At 42.5% G+C, this 23,865-nt stretch overlaps 1 protein-coding gene across 1 annotated transcript in view; it reads left to right on the forward strand.

Annotated features, from left to right (window-relative positions):
• SHANK1 (SH3 and multiple ankyrin repeat domains 1) overlaps positions 1–23,865 on the forward strand; it is a 964,213-nt gene that overhangs the window by 656,420 nt on the left and 283,928 nt on the right. Inside the window, exon 14 of the mRNA XM_082273843.1 lies at positions 3,422–3,497. Within this exon, the coding sequence (XP_082129969.1) occupies positions 3,422–3,497 (76 nt within the window). The remainder of the gene's footprint in view (positions 1–3,421; positions 3,498–23,865) is intronic.

A 23,865-nucleotide genomic window follows, 5' to 3' on the forward strand; every position in this document is an offset into this window, starting at 1 on the left:
AGAGAGTGAGAGCGATAACACCAAATTTAACACACCTGCTCCCCATTCACACCTGAGACCTTGTAACACTAACGAGTCACATGACATTGGGGAGGGATAATGGCTGAATGGGCCCAATTTGGACATTTTCACTTGGGGGTGTACTCACTTTTGCTGCCAGCGGTTTAGACAATAATGGCTGTGAGTTGAATTATTTTGAGGGGACAGCAAATTTACACTGTTATACAAGCTGTACACTCACTACTTTACATTGTAGCAAAGCGTCATTTCTTCAGTGTTGTCACATGAAAAGATATAATAAAATATTTACAAAAATGTGAGGGATGTACTCACTTTTGTGAGATACTGTATGAATGCGAGCTAGGGACCTTAGATTATAAGATCCTTGAGGACAATGACTGATGTGACTGCACAAAATTTATATGTAAAGCGCTGTGTAAATTGATGGCGCTTTAGAAGTATCCGTAGTAAATAAATATGGATGACACGGAGTTACTGAGTTTGAAAAATGTTACCTGTCATTGGTTTACAGAAGTTAAAGAAACAGCATTTTCATAAAACACATTAAAATAATGGCGAGACACAAGGAAAAACAATTGTACTGTGAAACTGTAGTATATTTTTAATGTTTGTTCCTGCATCATATAATGCTTAACCCTTTTTTTATGAAAAACCGTAACAATACTATTTAAGTTAAACATCATAGTCTGTAACCATGACGTAACTACAGGGGTTGCGGGGGTGGCAATTGCAACCGGGCCCCATTCTCCAGGGGGCCTGTGTGGTTCCCTTGCACACCTGGATAGGAGGGGCGGCGGGGGCAGCATGTAGAGAAATCACTGTCCTCCTTTTTCCTCCTGTAGCTGCAGGAGGAAAATGGAGGAGATTGGTTCCTCTGTATGCTGCCCCTGCCACTCCGCCTACACAGTTCACTTGGGTTTTGCTGTCTCTGGGCCCCTGTGTGCTCCCCTGTTCTCCCCCCAACTGTGCACCTTCCCCTCTCCTGCTGGCTGCTGCAGGGGATGTGTCACGATAGAGAACCAGGAAGGGGTCGGTAAATATGTAATTTACCAGCTCCTTCCTTTTCTGAATGGACAGAGTCATAGTCAGTGACATTGTAAAAAAATAAAATGATAAAAAATAATACAATTAAAATACCAAAAAATAAAAACTACTGACGCCAGTGGGTGAACTTCCAGGATCGCAAAGGTCACACTTGCGACCGGGCCCTGGCATTCCACCACTGTGCCCACTGCAGGACTTGTGAAAGGGTCCCACTGCGGGACTGTAATAAAAGGCCCTGCAACGAGAGTAAATGGCCCCAGGATCAGTGGGAAGAGCCCCAGGCTTGAAGGGAAGGGGGCCCTTCATGGTTTCTTGCACCGGGGCCCTAAAGTTCTAGTTACCCCTCTGGTCTGTAATAATACCCATCCATGGGAGAAACCATATTTGAGGGAAATCACAAAGTAGAATGGACTTCATACCTCTCATCTATCACACTTCTTGCTTCAACCACACCCTTCAGGCTAGTCCAGACTCCCACAAAGGGCCCAGAAACGTCAAAATACAGAATTATAATGCAGTCAATGGCTGCCATATCATCCGACATCACCAGAAAGTACAAGATAAAAATCCATCTGGCGTGTGGATATTAACTGCCCTTTAAATATGAAAAATTGTCAGGTGAAAACTGATCTTTTCTCAAGTCCAGAATAAAGTCACAATAAAAAAAAAATAATCTAATCATTAGCAGTAGGTACTCAAGCCAATCAAGCAACAGCATTCAGAAAGGGACCTGATTAGATACTATTTTTTTTTTTATTATTATGTATTCCTTTCTCCTATTTTAGCAGTTGCATATTATTTGGATAAACCATCCCTAGTGTTATTCCCTTTAAAGACTAGTACCCAATTATATTTAGTGCATTTAGATATGTATCAAGCTCTTTTTTAACCACTTCAGCCCTGGAAGGTTTTACCCCATTAATGACCAGGCCATTTTTTGCGATTCGGCACTGCGTTACTTTAACGGAAAATTGCGCGGTTGTGCGACGCTGTACCTAAATACAATTGATATCCGTTTTTCCCACAAAGGGAGCTTTCTTTTGATGGTATTTAATCACCTCTGCGGTTTTTAGATTTTGCGCTATAAACAAAAAAGTTCGACAATTTTGTAAAAAACGCCATATTTTTTACTTTCTGCTATAAAACATTCCCAATAAAAAATTAAAAAAAATTAATTTTTTTTATCAGTTTAGGCCAAATTGTATTCTGCTACATATTTCTGGTAAAAAAAAAAAAATCCCAAAAAGCGTATTTTAATTGGTTTGGCAAAAGTTATAGTGTTTACAAACTACGGGTTTAGATTTTTGGACTTTTTTTATTTTTTATTAGTAATGGCGGCGATCAGCGATTTTTAGCGGGACTGCGACATTGCGGTGGACAGACTAACTGACATTTTTTACACTTTTTGGGGACCAGTGACATTAATACAGTAATCAGTGCTAAATAATTTGAACTGTTACTGTATAAATGACACGTGCAGGGGTTAACACTTGGGGTGATCAAAGGGGTTAATTTATGCCTGTTGGTGCTTACTCACTGTCAGGGGGGACGGAGGGGACGGACACACAGAGAGATTGGGCTTTCAGTTTAGCTGAAACTCCTGATCTCTCCCAGCCTGTGTGACTGAAGACCCACCTGCTTTGTTGTTTACATAAGCAGGCGGGTCTTCTGTCAGTTTCTCTGACGATCGCAGGAGGCCGGGGCAATCGCTGCCGCTCCTCCCACGGCCCGCCTCCCGCTGTGTTTAAACACAGTGGAAGTGCGGCTCTGGTGGCGCGCACGCGCCGCCGAGTCTGCGTGCACCAAATCACGTAGATCTACGTGATTCTGCGCAGCTGAGCCTCCCTGTATATATCTGGGGTGGGCAGGCGGCAACTGGTTAAAAATAAAAAAGAAAGCCTTGACAATAAAATCTGGAAGCTGATTGGTTTCTATGCAGAGTTGCACCAGATTTTGCACTGTACAGTTTTAGTAAATCACCCCCAGGTGTGTTCCTACTTAGTAACATAGCACATTGAATATATATCGCTGTCCTTTCACCCCAGTACAATTCTGTTGTCGAAGCCGTCATTGAAATTTCAGTGAAAATAACACAATCTCAAGGTGACTTTGCCTGGTATTGATTTTTTTTTTGCTGCACCTATCAAGGATGCTTCACTGTCTGATAATAGAGCAGCTACACATTGGTCACATTTAAATTAAAGCTGAAAATATGGCCTAGCTGCAACAAAAAATGGAAAAAATGTGTCAGTTATATTGACAATTTCCTAAAAAATTAAAAACTATTTAATTAAATTACTATTTAAACATTTAATGTAATCCTCACACTATTTTTGTTCTGCTTGTATCTTATCAGAGAGCCGGAGTGACAAAGCCAAGCGCTTGTTTAGACACTACACGGTTGGATCCTATGACAGCTTTGATGCTCCTAGGTAAGAGATTCTCGCTCTTCTTTATGCTGGGTTCCATCTGTCTACAGACATCATAGCAGTGTGCTGTGTCTTCAAGGACGTTTGCAGGTGTGATTATGGCATGGACTGGTGCCAGGCACTTCACGGTGGTCAGTGAAAATGAGAGGAAAGTGAACAAACAGAGCTTGTGGGAATATGATGTCTTTCCTCTCAAATTAAATGGGTTCTATGTTAAAACAAAAAATTAAAGCTATGTTGACAGACTTGTTGAGATAGACAAATAAGAGTAATAGCAGGGCCAAAATGTATTCATTTCCTGCAGAAATGCTTCTTCTGAAAAGAACAATCAACAAACCCAAACTCGACATCTACTTCAACAGAAATGTACAGTTAGGTCCATACTGTATATATTTGGATACAGGCACAGTTTTAGATTTTTTCAGGTATTTACCAAAACATATCCAAGATATAGTGATTATATGGATATGGTCTGAAAGTGCACACTCTAAGGTTTAATTTGAGGGTATGTACATCCAAATCAGAGGAAGGGTTTAGGAATTACAGCTCTTAAGAACAGCTAACCCCCCCTCTTTTTTTAAGGGACCAAAAGTAATTGGACAATTGAATCAAAAGCGGTTTCATGGCCTTGTGTGAGCTACTCCATTATTTCTTCATCAGTTAAGCCGGTAAAAGGTCTAGAGTTTATTCTAAGTCTGATATTTGCATTTGGAATCTATGGCTATGAACCTACATCATGCGTTCAAAGGAGCATGCAAGTGAAACAGGCCATTGTAAGGCTTCAAAAACAAAGCAAATCTATCAGAGAGATAGCAGCAACTATAGGAGTGGCCAAATCAATGGTTTAGTACATTCTGAGGAAAGAAGAATGCACTGGTGAGCTCAGCAACATAAAAAGGCCTGGACATCCACGGAAGACAACAGTGGTGGATGATCGCAGGATCCTCTTTATGGAAAAGAAAAACCCATTCACAACATCCAGACAAGTGACGGACACTCTCCAGGAGATGGGCGTATCATTGCCAAAGTCTACAATCAAGAGAAGACTTCACAAGAGCAAATACAGAGGGTTCAACACAAGGTGCAAACCACTCATAAGTCGGAAGCATAGAAAAACCAGATTAGGCTTTGCTAAAAAAAACATATTAAAAAGCCAGACCAGTTCTGGAAAATAAATCTTTGGATGGATGAAACTAGGATTAATGTTTACCAGAATGACAGGAAGAAAAAAAGTGTGCAGAAGGCTAAGAACAGCTCATGATGATCCAAAGCACACAACGTCATCTGTAAAACATGGTGGAGGCAGTGTGATGGCATGGGTATGGATGGCTTCCAGTGGCACTGGGCCATTGGTGTTTATTGATGATGTGACAGAAGACTGAAGCAGCCGGATGAATTCTGCAATGTTTAGAGATATACTGTCAGCCCAGATTCAGCCAAATGCAGCAAAGTTGATTGGAGGGCGCCTCACAGTACAGATGGACAATAATCCAAAACACACTGCAAAAGCAACCCAGGAGCTTTTGAAGGAAATGAAGTGAAATATTCTTCAATGGCTGAGTCAATCACCTGATCTCAACCCAATTGAGCATGCATTTCACTTGCTGAAGGCAAAACTAAAGGCTGAAAGACCCACAAACAAAAACAGAAGACAGCTTGCAGTTAGAGCCTGGCGAAGCATCAGAAAGGAGAAAACCCAGTCTTTGGTAATGTCCATGGGTTCCAGACTTCAGGCAGACATTGCCAGTAAAGGATTCTGAACAGAATATTAAAAGTTAACTTTTTATTTAGGATACTATTCATTTGTCCAATTACATTTGAGCCCCTGAAAATGGGGGGACTTTATAAAAAAATGGTTGCAGTTCCTACAATTTGTACTTGATATTTATGTTTAACCCCTTGAATTAAAGCTGAAAGTCTGCACTTCAAATTAATTTGGATTGTTTAGTTTAAATTTTATTCTGGTGGCATGCAGAGCCAAAAGTATGAAAATTGTGCCTGTGTCCAAATATATATATATATATATATATATGGACCTAACTGTATATGACCAAAAGCATTGTTATATGGTCATGTAAACTGGTGAATGGGATATTCAGACTTTCCTCATCAGATATGATGTGATGAAATGCTTAGGCTTTTTTGGCAAATGACTGGAATAGAAGTGGCCTGAAATAATGTTTTTTAGGAAAACTATTTTAGCCCTTCTGTTGCTCTTTGTCTATCTGCCTCAGTGTTAGTTTTAATGTAGTTTTAATAAAAAATTTGAGGATATGCACGCTTTAAGGGTTTGAATTTATTATCTATTATTGTTTTACCTTGGCTTCTCTGTGGGCTCTCTGAGGGCTTGGAAGTTGGAAAGTCCTTGATATTGACTGAGGTCCATGTAGCCTTCTTCATGCAGCCATCTTTATCTGGTGTCTGTTTTTTTTTTTTATTTTTTTATTGTATTCCTTTTTGGCGCCAGAAACTAGTTTCTGGGATTTGGTTTCAGTACGGAGTACAACAGAAATACAAATTTTAGCTAAACCCCAAAAATCCTGACAAAAAACACTATGCTTATCTTTACCCTCAAACTAGTCCCTAAGGATAACCTCTGTAACAGAATACATCCTGTATCCTGCATTGGCCTAGGAGTGAGCTGTGCCCAGTTATTGCGGCTCTATATAGGCCCCATGCACACCAGCGGTTTTGCCCATACATAAATTTTAAAAAATGGCATTTTGGGTGCCCAGGAGGCACAGGTGATGCAGACAGCCAAAATCAATGACAGGCTGCATTGGGCAACGCTAAGCAGGACTTGTAAAGGGTTGTATGCACTAGACGTGCTTAGACCGTTTCTTTTCTTTCTTGTTTATGGATACCTTCAACAATTATAAGAAAGGTCTATTTTTTATTAAAGGAAATTTATTGTGTTTTTATTATGTTTTTACAGTAATAGTATCAGTGTTTGTATATGTTTTTAAAAGCATTGTTTTAATATGTAGTTTGTAATTATATATGAATGGGGGAAGCCTTATGATTTACAAATGCAAACACTGCCTCCAGCTCTTCAGTGCTGTATTTTGGTTTTGCTTTACTGCTTCTATTCACAATGTAAGTCTGAGTCAGCTGACTCACTGAAAACCATGCCCTCTCAGTGTGGCTGATGTGTTGACTCAACAACTGTTAAGCAGGTATGTGACTGTAGATGAGAACAGAGCTCCCTCTTGTGGTGGGCTACACAATTCTACATTTAATCCAGTTGCAAAAATTGGAAGAGAAAACATGTTAAAAGTGATGGTCACAGAAAAAATTACTATAAGGTAAACAATGAAATAATACCACAAAATATGTTTTAAGGCACTGTAGACTTTAAAAAGTTTTTGTTGTTTTACCTAGGTATTAGTGTAGTTATATTCTCTATGCTGTTTGTCTGCCTTGCCTTGTAATGACAAGCCCACATGTTGTGGATGCTGTTTGTAGTGTCATGGCTGATCATAACTCCTACATTCATGTATTTATCCACTTAGCTTGTCCCAATTCGTTAAAGAGACAAGCAATTTATTGTTCTGGGTCAAACACTGTCCAATCCATGCCTTGCCTTTGCTCTGTGTTGCATCACAAATGTGGGAGTGCTAATGTAATGAAAGACTGCAACAAGTAAGAAATGTGCCCTGTGAAAGAACACATGCAGCCTGTTATCACTGTATTGCATGTGCACAGGGACAGACTGTAAAGACATCAGTAGCATTTAGCTGTAACAAAGTATGATAAAAGGTACCAAAGGCGTAACTAGAACCTTCAGGGCCCCCGTGGAAGAAACCATGAAGGGCCCCCCTGCCCCTTCCCTTCAAGCCTGGGGCTCTTCCCACTGATTCTGGGGCCCTTTACTCTCGTTTCAGGGCCCTTTATTACTAGCCCGAAGCAGGACCCCTTTACAAGTTCTGCAGTGGGCCCTTTTCCTGCCATCTTAAGGTCTCCCCGTGGTTGCGGAATGCCAGAGCCCGGTTGCAAGTGTGACCTTTGCAATCCTGGAAGTTCACCCACTGGTGTCAGTAGTTTTTATTTTTTGGTATTTTACTTGTATTCTTTTTTTATCATTTTATTTTTATTTTTTTACAATGTCACTGACTATGACTCTGTCCATTCAGAAAAGGAAGGAGCTGGTAATTACATATTTACCGAACCCTTCCTGGTTCTCTATTGTGACACATCCCCTGCAGCAGCTGGCAGGAGAGGGAAGGGGGCACATTGGGGGGGGGGGGGCAGGGAAGCACACAGGGCCCCAGAGACAGCAGAACACAAGTGAACTGGATAGGAGGGGTGGAGGGGGGAGCATACAGAGGCACCAATCTCCTTATTTTTGCTTCCTGCAACTACAGGAGGAAAAAGGACAGTGATTTCTCTACATGCTGCCCCCCGCCACCCCTCCTATCCAGGTGTACAGGGGAGCCGCACAGGCCCCCTGGAGCATGGGGCTGGTTGCAATTGCAACCCCTGTAGTTACGCCCCTGAAAGGTACCCTCCTCCCCCACACCCCAATTCTTTAAAATACACAGCGTTCTGCTACTTCTATGAAGTGCAGTAAGGGTTTACATCTACTTTAACAGACCAGACAGTGCCTCAAGACCTACACTAATGCCTTCCTATTTTTTTTATCTCCGCTAAAGCATATTGTCAGTATGGCTTCTGTGACCTCACCTTTTTTATAGTGAGAGGAATGGCTTATCCAAAATCCCTGTTATTGGCTCCTCTTCTAAGCCAGCTGACCTAGGTTCAAAGGCCAGGCAGTGCATCATGATCACAGAGAATTCCGTCTGCTAAATTTCCACATTAAAGTGGTAGAAAAGGTATTTAAAAAAAAAAAAAGTCAGATTCGCCTGCAAGGTAATATAATGTGCTAGCATGCGATGCATACTAGAAAATTATGAAAGACTTACCTTGAAATGAAGCCCTCCAGTGGTGCGCTGTTACCACTGACAGGTTTCCATCTTCACCCACTCTTTCTTCTGGGTTTGTGGGCTCTGGCCATTTGAATGGCCGAGCCGTGATGACGTCACTCCCATGAGCATGTCACAGCCATGGCACAGAGCTCTGAAGAGACTGCAAAAGTATGTTGTTAAATTGGAGCGCATGCACCGGTGACGTAAATGGCTGCCAAACAAGCGAATGGCTCCTTAGGAGATATTCGTTTTACCTACAGGTAAGCTTTATAATAAGCATACCTGTAGGTAAAAGTCACAAAGCGGAGTTTACTACTCACTACTTACTGGGACAACAAATTTTGAACTTGGCTGGTTCCTCCACCATCCCATGGTAGCGGCAAATTCAAACCTCATCCCCAATTATAATCTGATTGTACAATGTTTGTACAATCTCTTAAAAACCACACTGCATACATTTTGGTAAATCTAAAGGAAATCCAGTCATGTTAGAAATGTGTGGTCAAGAAATAACTGGATGAATTTGGATGATGTCTAAGAACTCAAGAGTTATCCTTCAGTACTTGGAAGAGAAAAAACATTTCTGTGGAGGAATCCTCCAGAAAACCTTATTTTTAAAGCAAAATCTTTTTTGTGTGTTGGATAACTAGAGAATGGCTAAGACACCTGTCAGGTTTTTTTTATTTATTTTTTTAATATGGTCACCAAATCTTTTTTGTGTGTTGGATATAGTAGGAAATGGCTAAGACATGGAAATCTCCTTTCACTGGCTGTCCCAGAAACACAACAAAAGTAAACAGAAATCAGTTGTCACCGGAACACCTGCTCCCATTGGAAGACTTCCCCTCACCTCAACTTTGGTTGTTGACAGCTGTAAAATTTTGAATTGGCCATGACGATAATGGTTACCAGAATAAGTAGGACAATAATCCCCAGTGGTGACACAGACAGTACAAACCTAAAAAATGGTAAAAAGGGTACAGGATCATTTGTTTTAATAGATGTTCTCAGCTGGTTGTTTTGTAGCTTGGAAGGAATCATTTATCTTAAGTAACTCTCCAATATTAACCGAGGGTCGACTCGTATCTTAGGTAGAACTTATACACAGAGGTACGTGCCAGAAACAAATCATGTCATGTCCATTTTTTATTTTATTTGATGTTTCATACCAGCGCCGTCGCATCACTTCCGGTTCCAGCATTCGTGTGGAACACATTGTGTTCCATACACCTGTACAATGCTCGTTTTATACTTGAATATTGTGAGTACCCTTCTATATGTTTTTAAAGCCTATACAGTATCACACTATTGGCCTCTTTCTTACCCTATATGATCCACCTGCATATATCCTGTCCCGCTAAACTGGCTGATATTGGAGTACATACCCTGTAAGAGAGCAGACCCCCTGGAGACCCGGGCTATTCTATAGGAACCATTCCAGAGCCCTACTGGGCACTCCTGGCACACCCCTATCCTAAGACCTCCGGAGAGGAACAGGAGCCATCACAGGGAATACTTCCTATATTCATATACCCGCTCTTTACTCCTGTGTGGGGTGGGTATTTCCGGTGAGTGGGCTACCTACCTTAGGGGTCACCTAGCACCTCACCTACCACCCAACACGGGGTGTTTCCAGTTTTATACGAGCATATCTGTCACTTTTATGGACTAAATACGTTACTACTGTCACATATTGGATCACCAATATCTTATTTATATTTATTTTTATGTGTATAATTTTAAATATTTTTGATACACCAGATATATTTAAGGGCTCTTTCACATGGGCGATCCGATCAGATCCGCCTGTCAGTTTTTTAGGCGGATCTGATCGGATCCTCCATGCAGCTCTATGGGGCAGCGGGTGTCAGCGGAGACACCTCCGCTGACACCCGCTGCCATCCGCATCCGATCCTGTCCGTGAAATCTGGACGGATGGAAACCCTATTTTTCCATCCGTTCAGTAATCGGAGCGGATCGGATCTGATGAGAGCGGACAGGCGGTCCGCTCTCATCCGATCCCCCATAGAGGGCAGCGGGGGCTGAGACACCTCCCTCTCCGCTCTGCAAGCGGAGACGGATCTGTCATCCGCCGGCTCAGCGGGGATCGCGGATCGATCCCCGCTGAGCAACAAGGATCCGCCTACAGAGGCGGACCGTGTGAAAGAGCCCTACACAGTTTTATTTTAGGCACTTGCTCATCAATTTTACTTATTTGCACTGGTCACCTTACCTATTTAATTAATTATTTGCTATTTACCGTACACATTGCACTTTTATTGGACTTATCTATATTTATATGTTCCTTATGCACTTGGTCACTTTATTTATTGATCCATTTATTCATATGCACGCTTGTTAAAGTTTGCACCTTCACCTTCAGTCACATCATATTTTATTGTGATATATAATTTTATCCTTGTGTATATTTATTTATTTTGCTACATATTGTACACACCTCTCCTGTCATTTTACATACTCTTCCAATAGGCAGCGCCATTCCCATACTTTTATTTTACCTTTTCATATAGTCCCTGACTATATTTCTGGGAGGCTGCAGCCAATCCACTTATCCAAAACATATATCCTTTAGCGCGGAGTTCCACACTTTCATCATACCATGAAAAGCCAACTTATTTTGGGAGCTCAGAGGGTCTGTTTTCATTAGGATGCAAAGGATAGAGGGGGAGCTTCTAAGTGTCCTAAATAGGTTTATTCAAGTTACCCAATGCAACATACATCTACCTGCACCCCTATTATGCGTTTCACTCCATTCACAGCTTTTTCATAATCTCTATGGTCATGGCTTTGACTTATTCTATGACATAGAGTTGACTCTATGTCTATCAGTCATATGACTAAATCTATAACATACTATTTAGGACTAAGACTATGAAGCTTAGTCATAAACTCTATGACTAAGCTTCAGATGGAATAAAATGCGCAAGAGTGGAGCAGATTGATTTATTTTGTATTGGGCAGCTTGAATAAACCTATTTCAGACACTTAGAAGTTGAGCGGCTCCACTTGTATTTGCATCAACATTTTCAACTGATCAAGGACTGTTGGGAGCTGGCATCCTCCTGTCGGTGTAGGGGGGGTGAGGAACCTAGAGCCAATCTAGAGCCTAGAGAAACCTATTTGGTGGTTGTTTGCGGTAGCCCTTTTCATTAAACATGTGCTGGACTTGAGGAAATGGTGGGATCTTGATGGAATATAAAACACCAGACAGGAAGGTACACTCCAGATGCCAATTTAATAGACATGGCTATTTACGGAACAAAATGTCAAATAATGTTAGAACAAGACTGGACACAATTTGTTTCTGGTGTTTTCTATGCATATTAAGTTGAGCTAAGTAATAAAAACCTCAGTGTTTTAAACACTTTATTACTCTATTCCAAAAATTCTACAGTTTTGGTTTTAAATACACCTTAATGACTACTTCCTTTGGGCATTAGGATCCAGTGCAGAGATGAATTCTTAAATTAGAATTAAATAATCTGATGCTCCAACATCCCAATCCAGCACATCTGGGGCTGTAATGTCTTGATGCAGAATTCTATGTAACACCCCTGTGCTAACCAAAGGAAATCTGTTTGTGAAGGATTTACTTATAGCACAAGGTAACTAACCAAAACCTGCTTAAAAGGAATCAGCAAGCCTTTCTGTTTCCATGGAAGACAGGTGTCACCTATACGGTCTGTCAGACTGGTAATTGATATTCTTCTCTTTATCACAGCCCAAAATTCCAGTGTTTAATAACTTATAACTCCCATACCTTGCGTTACACTGATATAATAATTAATGCAAAAGATTGGTGGCGTTGGGGGATTTAAAAAGAATGTAAACATACCCTGATAGCCTTGAGATATTCGAGAGTTATTAATAATTTGATAAATAAATTCCAAATCAAAGGGAGCTTCATGCTAGAACACAGCTATGGAGGACAGTACGGTAATGACTTCGAGACCAGTTTAGGGTTCACAGATTTAGTCTATATCAGTGTTTCTCAACTCCAGTCCTCAGGGCACACTAACAGGCCAGATTTTATGTATTACCTTGGGGAGATGCAGACTAGAATACTGCAATCACTGAGCAGCAAATTATATCACCTGTGATGTACAGGCATACCCCACATTTAAGTACACAATGGGACCAGAGCATGTATGTAAAACGAAAATGTACTTAAAGTGAAGCAATACCTTTTTTAATTTCTCAATGCATGTAAATACACTAGCTCCATAGGAAATCTTGGCCAGCTTGACATGGCACCGCTCCCAAACCATAAGTGACAAGGACACCAAGCTTGGGGAGCATGTTAAGGGGATCCAGGACTATGACATAGTAGATTAGCTAGGCAAGCTGGCTGGCCACAAATAGGATATGTTGTAGTCCTGGGTCCCCTCTCGGTGCTCCCTAAGTGGTATCCCTGTCACTTATGGTTTAGGAGCAGTGCCATGTCAAGCTGACCAAGATTTCCCATAGACGCCAATGTCAAAATCCGGGAGTAGTGCCATGCCAAGCTGACCAGGCTGTGTCCGTACTCGCGAGTGTACGTAAAGTGAGTGTAATTAAAACGGGGTATGCCTGTATTTCCATTTTCTTGCAAACCTGGCCTGTTAGTGTGCCCTGAGGACCGGAGTGAGAAACACTGGTCTATATAACGTCAGCATACAAAATGCTCAGAACCCCCCCCCAAAAAATGCATTAATCCCCCACTCCTTCTGCTATTTAAATAGGCAGCCGGCCTAGTGGACCAAGTGAGTGATGCCAGGAGGTCCAGCATACTGACAAGTGGAGCTGAAGGCAGGGAAAACCAGGGTCTGTGAGTACCGGGAAGCTTGCCAGGGGTCTGCCCAGTAAGGGGACCACTGCAGTTGAGAGTCACTGCACAAGTGGCTAGCATGCATGGGAAGTGAGAAAGGGGGTGCCAAGTAAGAACCCTGAAGAGGAATTCATTCAGGAACATATTTTCTACTTCACTTCAGTGGCAAGGTGAAGCAGCGGCCTTGCCGCATTCACTACAGTCTGTTGTCCTCAGAAATTGTGCATAGTTCAAGTTGGAGTATCCCACTCATCCCTTCTCCCATCCAAGTTCTAAAATAAAACACAAAACCCAAATCCCCTGGACTGTTCATTGTCTGAGCCAAGCGATAAAGTGATACGTTTTATAGACTGTTATGCTATGGGTAACCTAGGGGAATCCAATCTCAGCAGCTCCCTAGGGGGCATTGCTACATGTATATACATAATTTAATGATGACCAAACCTTTAAAATGTTCTATTTTTTTTTTTTTAATTGCTGAATAAGCTACATGACTTGTTCTTCTTATTTGATGCTATTTGATTTAAGGGGTAGTGCATGCAGTGTTTAATTTAATTGGCATATACAGCCTAATAGTTCCTATGTCTCTCAAGGACTGCAGTAGTGATTTTACTGCAGTCAGGCACTTTTTTTTTATTTTATGTAATAGAGAATACAACAAGAGGAGTGGGAAATCGTTTGTTGGATTGAACCACCTTCTTACATCTCTTAGATGTCCCTCTTGTCACACAAGGTCATAGTGATGGTATCAGTATAACTGGTATATGGACTTTATAATTTGTTTATTCTACAGTGATACAAGACATAATTGCTGTAACAAAGTCCTTATGTTCACGTATAAACAAGGGCAATTTCCTCGCTGTGATAAGCTTGTATAGACTCAAGGTATGGAATGAAGGTGACCTTGTAAGATTTCCAGTGGACACCTTTTACCATTTCACTTTAACGTCAGCAGATCCTCAAACCGAGCAACCTGTGATTGCCGTATCCAATATGGAAAAAATAAGCTTAGAGTTTGAAAGGGGCAACTTTATAAATAGGCATAACAATTCCCAAGAAAGAAAACACTGGATGGCAATTGTGTCCTATATAAATAGATCTCCCCCTTTCTTCTGGGCGTTTCGGCACCTTTATTAAAATCTTTGTGCATTTTCCACCTCTCCTTTCTTTTTTCCAGCCTTGGTGAAAAGTATCTGAAGCCATTTTTTTTTTCAGAAGCGAGCAATAATCAAACCCTTACTGTGAAGCATTAATAGAGTCACTTATACCAAGCCCCCGAGGAGGGAGGTAGCAGAGAGAACTGAAGAAACAAGAGGTTAAATTAAAATAAGAACGTGGGAGTTGGGTAAAATAGGGAATGCCAGAGCACTAGCCTTGAGTGCAGGATATCATTTATACATAACTTTCAATCTGTAGCTTGCTGGTATTTTTGGACTTGTTTTTTGCAGCATGAAATTATATCAGCAAATGCAGTTGCCAGTGCCGTGTATCACCTCAAGGGGGCGTCTTTGTATTTTATCTATGTGCATATAATAATAGTTTTTTTTTTTTATTTATTCATTTTTGTAATAAATATCTGTGCACAAAACACCTCCACGAGAACATTAGTCACTTAAGAATTATAAAACTCTGTCTCTGCGCATTTTTAGCTAATATAAGGCTGATCTATTTTTCAATTTTTAAGCAAAATTAAAAGTATAAAAAAAAGTAAAAAAATAAAATATAGCAGGCCAAGAAGGGCTATTTCAGAAAAGAATCAGCATTTGCATATAAATTTGGCTGCCTCTAGATCCACAGATCATTGTGACATGCGGCTTTCACTGGCTTAAACACTTTTTCTTTATTTTTTTATTATTTCATGAATTGCACAGGTTTGCAAAAGGCTTAAAGCGGAGTTCCGGCCTCAAATACCTTTTTTTAACTAAAAATACCCCTATAATAGTAATCCATCGCCCTTTACAGAACCGCTATTCTCATACTTACAAGGTGTACAATATTGGATTTTAAACAAATCTTACTTTTAAAAACGCTGTCTGGGCGCGGCCATCTTGGATGTGGTCATCTGAAGCCGCAGTGTAATCTGCTGTGTCCTTCTTCCTGATTCCAGGGAGTGTTCTGGGAGTTCTTCCTGATTCCAGCCTCCTGGGAGTGATTACAAACAGCTCCCAGGATGCAATGCAAAGGCGGAAGTGATGTAGGTGACTGTGGCCACAGAGGGGGGAGAAGGAGGAAGTACAATCAAAAATCCCCTGAAAATAAGGTAAGGGACCCCCGAAAAAAATTGAAAATGCCCAATTGTTGATCAGCATAGCGAGCACTCCAGGAATCACTAAAAATGCAAAATAGGCAGGAACTCCACTTTAAAGTGACCCTGTAGCGGTTGATGGGAATCCAAGGAGCCAAAAGTATGTAATAAAAGCAGGTTTATACTTACCTATCTAGCTGCTAGTTTGAAGAAACTTTGCTCTCTCTCAGATCTCTGTGCACTAATGCTATTTGACTCCAGTGGTGTTTTGAACAGTATATCCCCCCCACTGGCTACTGTGGTGCCTCCTGCTGACCCCAGTCACTACAGGACACAGTAGTGCTTTATTGGTAATCAGGAGGAATCACAGTGGTAAGTCGGAGACATGTTACTCTTCACGCTGCAAAGTGTGTACCAGTGGTAGCTGGTGCTCCATGGGCCCGGGGGGGGAGGGGGGGTGGGGGTGGCAGACGGACCACACCATACACACACCCCCCCCCCCCTGGATCACACCAGCCCGCACACCATACCATCTCCCCATCTCTTCCCCCCCCCCCCATCGCAGGCTCACTCACCCTCCCTGAAATGACGTGGAGGGCAGGCAGCGGCAGCTTTCCATAGCGGTGCCGGCGGCTCCCCCTGCCTCTCCTCCGCCTTCTTGCCCAATAGCATGGCCTCTCCTTTTGGCCAATCGGGAAACGGGTCTCAGGACCCGCTTCCTGATTGGCTGGGAGGAGGATCCGTATGATAACAGTGAATATTAATTTGCTATTGTCACACAACTGGGCTCGGGGCGCAGTGCTATAGAAACACTTTAACACTCGGCTCAGACAATGAACAGTCCAGGGGATTTGTTTTTTTTTGTGTTTTTATTGGAACTTGGATGGGAGAAGGGATGAGTGGGATACTCCAACTCTGAACTATGCACAATATTGAGGATGACTAACTGCAGTGTATGCGGCAAGGCCGCTGCTTCACCGTGCCACAGAAGTGAAGATAACTGAATATGTTCCTGTTAAAGTTACTCTTCAGGGTCTCAACTTGGCACCCTCTTTCTCACTTGCGGTGTCTGCTAGTCCTTGTCCACTGACTCTACTCTGGAGCAGTCCCCTTCCTGGGCAGACCCCTGGAAAGCTTCCCGGTACTCACGGACACAGGTTGCTCTGCCTCCAACTCCACTGGTCAGCATCCACCGGACCTCCTGGCTCAGCACCACACTTCTGGTCCATAAGACCGACTGTCTGTGACCACCTTCCACACCTGACAGGAGAAGAGACAGCCGTCACCCTCCTCCTGGGACATGGCTTTCCACCCAAAGACACCCTGTCACATGTGCCCTTGGCTTCTATGATGTATCCCATGATGCACCACTCTTGTGCCAACCCCCTGGGACAGCCACAAAAGCCTGTGTTTCACTGGCTGGGTTTCCTCCACTGTCCAACAGGATCCCCTATTGGATACAGTGAAGACACTCCCTCAGACCAAGTGAATCACACATGAACACATGCAACAGGCCTAACTACTGATAAGGCTCCCCTGATAAGCAGATGGAGCCAACTATAGTTTACATGCTGCTCCCCTGATAAGCGGGCAGAATAAACTACGCTCCCTAACTAGCACCTACCTAGGAGGGTGCTACAGACTGCTGCTTTAGCTGCATGGACCAGAGAGGTAAGTGCAGCGGGGACTGAGGGTGAGGGGGGTGGGTAAGGTGTACTCTTTATCCGCAGACAGTAGCGATGAGTCTGCTGTTGCTGTTTGTGCTACGCTTCTGGGCTTTGAGATTACTCCAAGGTGGATGGCTTACATTCGGTTGGACTAATATATTGGAAACTGCAACTACTTGGTTTGCTCGCCCATTCAACACCCTGTCTTCAATCTGTGAATCAAGGCCTGAACCGACCCCCTATAATAAGGGGTCTGTTCTATCTGGTAAGCAGTTTACACACATCGGGTGGCCCTGCGTTTTGGTGGAGGTGCTGGCTATCAGAAGAAGTGCAATCACAGGATTTATTAGAATTTCCATACCTGTATTTGGATGGTGTTCTCTTGGACTGATTCTTTTATGATCTTAATCACCACAATATATTGTTTGCACTATTTTTGAGTCACTTTGCACTTTACGAACACATTTTTTATATATCTCATTTATTTATTTTATTTTTATTCACACTGTATGTGATTGTTGCTAATTTTAGCTTTCATCAATTTATTGCACCTGGTGTTATTTATTCATTTGACACTGCTAATTTGCCGTTTGCACACACTGCATAATTATTAATTTACATTTGTGTTCAATTTTATATACTAGCCAGTGTCGCTTGTCTCCTATTTCACAAATATTGAGTATATTATTCACTTGATTGGTTGAGCGCATCCATTATATATCAATATATAATTTTCTTTCATATTTCACTTTTTTCGTTTACGTTGTGGCTCCCAATTTTTTTGATTTATATTTTTAATTTTTCACATTCATAATATTCTTATTCACCATTTTCCACTGCGCGGGTACTGTTGGTGCTTAACACCAATATTTTATACTCGAATTAGTTAGCCAATGGCCTTTTTTTTACCCTGTTTGCCTAATAATCTGTAATTCTAGTGGACTGTCTATAAAAATGTGTAGCACCCTCCTAGTTAGTTAGGTGCTAGGTAAATGCATCTATGCTCCTTCTGCTTATCAGGGGAGCCTGATCTGTTAGGTTTGTCTGTCACAGGTTTCCAGGTGTGATTCACTGGGTCTGAGGGAGTGTCCCCACTGTATCCAATGAGGGAGCTTGTTGGACAGTGGAGGACACCCACTTTTTATGGCAGTCCCAGTGGGAGGGCATTCCAGCAATGCATCCTGTTATTGACCTTAAATACGGAGGGGGCTGTCTCTCCTCCTGCAGTGTGTGAGGAAGGTGGTCTTAGGCCATCGGCCTAGTGAACCAGGTGTGGAGCTGAGCTGCAGAGGATCTGGTGTAACTGACGGTGGAGCTGCTAGCACAGTCTCTTGGGAAAAACAGTGTCCGTGAGTACTGAGGGACCTGCCAAAGGGTCTGGCCCAGGAAGGGGGACCATTCTAGTGAAGTCAGGGGATCAAGGAGCTAGCTCACACGGAGAGTATTACAGTAAAGGGGGTGCCATGTAGAAAGCCTTGAAGAATAGGAACAAAGGGGGTGCCAGGAAGGGCCCTGAAGAGTGTTCTGCAGTACAGTACAGCTTATCTAAAGTGGTTCATTAATTACTCATTAATAACGCCCTTGGAGGCGGGCGAAACGCGTTGACGCACTTCCAGCAAACAGCTACCACTAAACGTCACTTCCTGGATTCCATGGAACGCATGCTGGCTGTGTTCCCGGAAGGAGCTGTGATCGCTGTTTAAGTGGATATTGTATCTTCCACATGACCAGTATCTTTTACTGCTTGTGAGTACTTTTAACCATTTGTATTAATAAACCTTTTGCGGGCTTCACTATGTCAGTTTATTCCTTTTTTGAGTAACACCGGAGAGAGTTTCCTGGTTGGAGAACTACAGGTCCATACAATTCTTAGGCTCATTTGACCCGCTGGCTCTGGTGAGGGGATTCTCTTACTGGGACCCGAGGCACATTCCATTTTGTGTGGCGCATCATAGCACCTTTGGCATCAGCACCTTATTGAGCACCATTGCACTTAATTAAGGGACTATTAATTTGAACAATTCTTTGAATTGTTACATTGTGGACATTGGTACTGTCAGGGCTTTTTTTCTTAGAAAAAAGGTGCAGGAACTCAACCACGCCTCTCTCACTTGCAGGGAGATCATCCAGTGGGGGTGTCAGCATTCACACTGCACCCCAGGCATCGGCATCTCCTTTGTTCCCATACTGCACTGGGAAAACACAGGAAGCTAGACCTCTGTGTTTACAAGTGATAATGATGAGCAAGGAGCAAAGAGTCTGGGCCAAAGGTGGTGGAACTCAGTTCCACCAAGTTCCAGCTGAAAAAGAGCCCTGGATACCGTTATTATTTGCCCTTTTTGCACTTATATTGAGCACCTTATTTTGGCTCATTACCATTGTATTCAATATTGTTTGGATTTAGCACAATTGCACTTTATGCACCTACGTATGATCTAATTCAGTACTATTGCACCTTATTGTTTATGTATTTATGTTATTTACACCTAAGTATTTATATTTCACTATTTATATCATTGCAAGCGCTGCTTTCTGGCATATTCATTATTCTGAGTTTTTACTTAGTGGGCAGCAGCTGCAGTACACATAACCTACCACTACTTTTATTTAACACATTCAACTTTTAGCGCGGGTTATCATTTTTGTAATTCTCATTAATTACTACTTCATCGCTAGTGACAAGGTGAAGCAGCGGCCTTGCCGCACTCAATTATATCTAACGTCCAAGCAAATTGTGCATAGTTTATTCAAGTTGGAGTATCCCAGTCATTGCCTTCTCCTATCCAAGTTCTTAATAAAACCACAAAAACCAAAACTCCTAGACTGTTTCTTGACTGAGCCAGGCACTTTGAAGTCGCTGAACTATTGTACTGTTGCTATGGGTAACCCAGGGGCAGGGCCGTCTTTAATATTGATTGGACCCTGGGCAAAAATTTTCTTGCGCTCTTTTGAATCCACTTATCAACTATTTGGGGGCTCAAGGGGCAGCTGCTTTGGGCCCCACAACAATGACTGGACCCGGGGCAGCTGCCCCTTTTGCCCTGTGTTAAAGACAGCCCTGCCCAGGGGAACCCGTCAATAGCAACTCCCAAGGGAGTAGTGCTACAAATGTTAATAACAATTTTTAAACAAATATTTGTGCGCATATATGGCAAATCATAATAACACCAAAACATCCAATTTAAATTTAGGGCATTATCTTCTGCCAAAAAAGCCCAAAAAAAAAAAAAGAATTAAACGGAGGTTATAACCCAATTAGAGGAGAGCAAGTTGAACGAGACTGCAGACCACTTACAAATATCTAAGCCTGTTTATCCTGGCATTTTAATCTATTAGTGTGATATGACCTACATTCAATTTTTTTGTGAGAGTACCTGAATTTTCTATCAAACTCGCATAGACCACGGGCTTGGGCTTTCTAAGTAAAAAAAAAAAAAGAAAAAAAAAAATCACTCTGACTCAGAGCAGGTAATTTATGTAAAAATTATGTAAAAAAATAGGTAATCATTTCGGAAGCCTAAGCTGAAATATTTAATTGTAACTTTTTTTGTATGTGGCTGTGACGAGGGGGCTAGAGTTTGCTGTAAGCCTTTGCACCCTGCATCTTTTGTGGGGGCTGAGGCATTGTACATTGCTCTTTTTCTTTTTTTTTTTTAACGCTCCTGTGCAGTTAAGTTGCATGCTGACAGAATGCTTTATATGGAAAGATGCCAGTTTTTTTTGGAGGGGTCGGGGCGGGGAGGGGGCTGGTGTTACTAGACTCTAGAGGTGGCTTATGGGGGCAGTTTGGAGGAGTGCATCCTGTGCAGGTTAACCCATTGGTAGTTGTAAATACTTTAGTGCTTGATCGAACACGTCTTTTTTTGAAATGCACAAAACTGAAAAATTCTAGTTATAGAAAGAGATCCAATTTAAGGAGATGCAATCACGACTGAGCTTATACAAGATTTTAAACAGTAGTAAAATGTTAATAAAGATATATTGGAAAAAAAAAAAAAACGATATTAAACAGTAGTTAACGTATATATGAACCTTTAACTTCAGAAACATTCCTTCAAATTAGGTAAACTATTTGTGTGTGTGTACAGTGCATATACAGTATCTGACAAAAGTGAGTACACCCCTCACATTTTTGTAAATATTTTATTATGACTCCATTCACACACTGGTCAGTCTGACAAGTCGCGGTCCATTCAGTGCTACGGGAACCGTTCTAATAGGAGCGACTCAAGTTGCTCCGACTTAGAAAAAGATTCCTGTACTACTTCAGGACGACATCAGAGCGACTTGCATAGACATTGATTATATGAAGTCCGTACAAGTCGCGCCGAAGTCGCGGTGCATGCGACTTCACAGGTCGCCCCCGAAGTCGTGCCGCGTTAGTGTGAACCGGCACTAAATCTTTTAATGTGACAACACTAAAGAATTGACACTTTGCTACAATGTAAAGTAGTGAGTGTACAGCTTGTATAACAGTGTAAATTTGCTGTCCCCTCAAAATAACTCAACAGACAGCCATTAATGTCTAAACCGCTGGCAACAAAAGTTAGTACACCCCTAGGTTAAAATGTCCAAATTGGGCCCAAAGTGTCAATGTTTTGTGTAGCCTCCATTATTTTCCAGCACTGCCTTAACCCTCTTGGGTATGGAGTTCACCAGAGCTTCACAGGTTGTCACTGTAGTCCTCTTCCACTCCTCCATGACACCATCACGGAGCTGGTGGATGTTAGAGACCTTGTGCTCCTCCACCTTTCATTTGAGGATGCCCCACAGATGCTCAATAGGGTTTAGGTCTGGAGACATGCTTGGCCAGTCCATCACATTTACTCTCAGCTTCTTAAGCAAGGCAGTGGTCATGTTGGAGGTGTGTTTCGGGTCGTTATCATGTTGGAAGCACATTTGTGAGGTCCAACACTGATGTTGGGCAAGAAGGGCTGGCTTGCAGTCTCTGCTCTAATTTATCCCGAAGGTGTTCTATCGGGTTGAGGTCAGGACTCTGTGCAGACCAGTCAAGTTCCTCCACCCCAAACTCACTCATCCATTTCTTTATGGATCTTGCTTTGTACACTGCTCCAAATCATTTGGCGGAGAAGGTATTATGGTGTGGAGTTGTTTTTCAGGGGTTGGGCTTGGCCCCTTAGTTCCAGTGAAGGGAACTCTTAAGGTATCAGCATACCAAGACATTTTGGACAATTTCATCCTCCCAACTTTGTGGGAACAGTTTGGGGATCGCCCCTTCCTGTTCAAACATGACTGCGCACCAGTGCACAAAGCAAGGTCCATAAAGACATGGATGAGTGAATGTGGGGTGGAGGAACTTCTAAAACTTGTGGACAGCCTTCCTAGAAGAGTTGAAGCTGTTATAGCTGCAAAGGGTGGGTCAACTCAATATTGAACCCTACGGACTAAGACTGGAATGCCAATAAAGTTCATGTGCGTGTAAAGGCAGGAGTCCCAATACTTTTGACAATATAGTTGTAGCAAGATTTCCAGCCTTTGTGCTGGATGTGGGTCTGCCAGGGTTATCGCTAGTAAGAACAGCACATTTAAGCATGTTCTCCAAGTGTGAGCATTGAGACAAGAAACAGTCCAGTATCTTTGGGTTTTGCATTTATTTTTAGGAACTTGGATGGGAGAAGGGAATGAGTGGGATACTCCTCTGGCTCGACTATACACAATGTAATGGGACAACTGAGAAAATACCTCTTGACGCTGACTTGATGCCGGCTGAATGCTGGTCAATGCCGGTTGGCGCTTGTTAATGCTGACTTTGACCCTCCCCGGTGACACAAAGTCCTTTTGTACAGCTCCCTTTAGCCCTCCTGGCTGAGGTAGCTACTTCTAACACTGCTGCAACTCTTAACACTTCAGGGCCCACACTGGCCCCCTCTCTCACTGAGTTCTCTTCAGGGCTTAGACTCAGGCACCCCCTTTCTAAGCTTCCTCCTGGCTAGCTGGCTACCGGATCCCTCTGACCTTCCTGGAGTGGTCTCCTATCCTAGGCAGACCCCAGGGCAGTTTACAGTACTCACAACTCTGCTTTCCTGGAAACTCCAACCCCAACAGCTCCACACGGTCTTTAGCACACTGGACCCCTCTCTGCAGCTCAGCTCAACCTTCCGTCCTCTAGGCCGACCGCCAAGGACACTTTTCCTCACACTGACAGGAGGAGAGACAGAAGTCACCCTCCTTCTGCGACTCTGCTTCCCGCCAAAGACCCCTGTCATGTGCTCCCCACAGACTTATACCCCTTCCCAGGATGCATTGCGGCAGAATCTGCCCTCTGGGATGGATACAAGCCCTGGTATGCTATTGGTCAGGTTTCCTCCACTGTCCAATGAGAGCCCTCATTGGATACAGTGGGGAGACTGTCCAACTCAACAGTCACACCTGGGAACACATAACAGCCTGACTGAATAATTGGACCCTGCTGATAAGCAGACAAGGTCTCCCCTATAGGTTACCTAGCACCTACCTATTTCTACTATTTATAGCACATATCACTGCATGTTTGGATGTTTTTTTCACTATTATTGAATTTGTAGAGCTGAATTTATATATTTTTATAAGAATGGGGGTGCCAGCAATCGGACTGTGTTGTGCTGTACAATGATATCTTCCTGATACATTTTAGACCCTGGAAGATGGATGGGAAAATGATTAGGAACATATACAGGAAAGAAAACACCACAATCGTGTTGGTTCA

The sequence above is a fragment of the Pelophylax lessonae genome (genome assembly GCF_965119305.1).
Source record: "Pelophylax lessonae genome assembly, chromosome: 12".
Taxonomy (NCBI): Eukaryota; Metazoa; Chordata; class Amphibia; order Anura; family Ranidae; genus Pelophylax; species Pelophylax lessonae.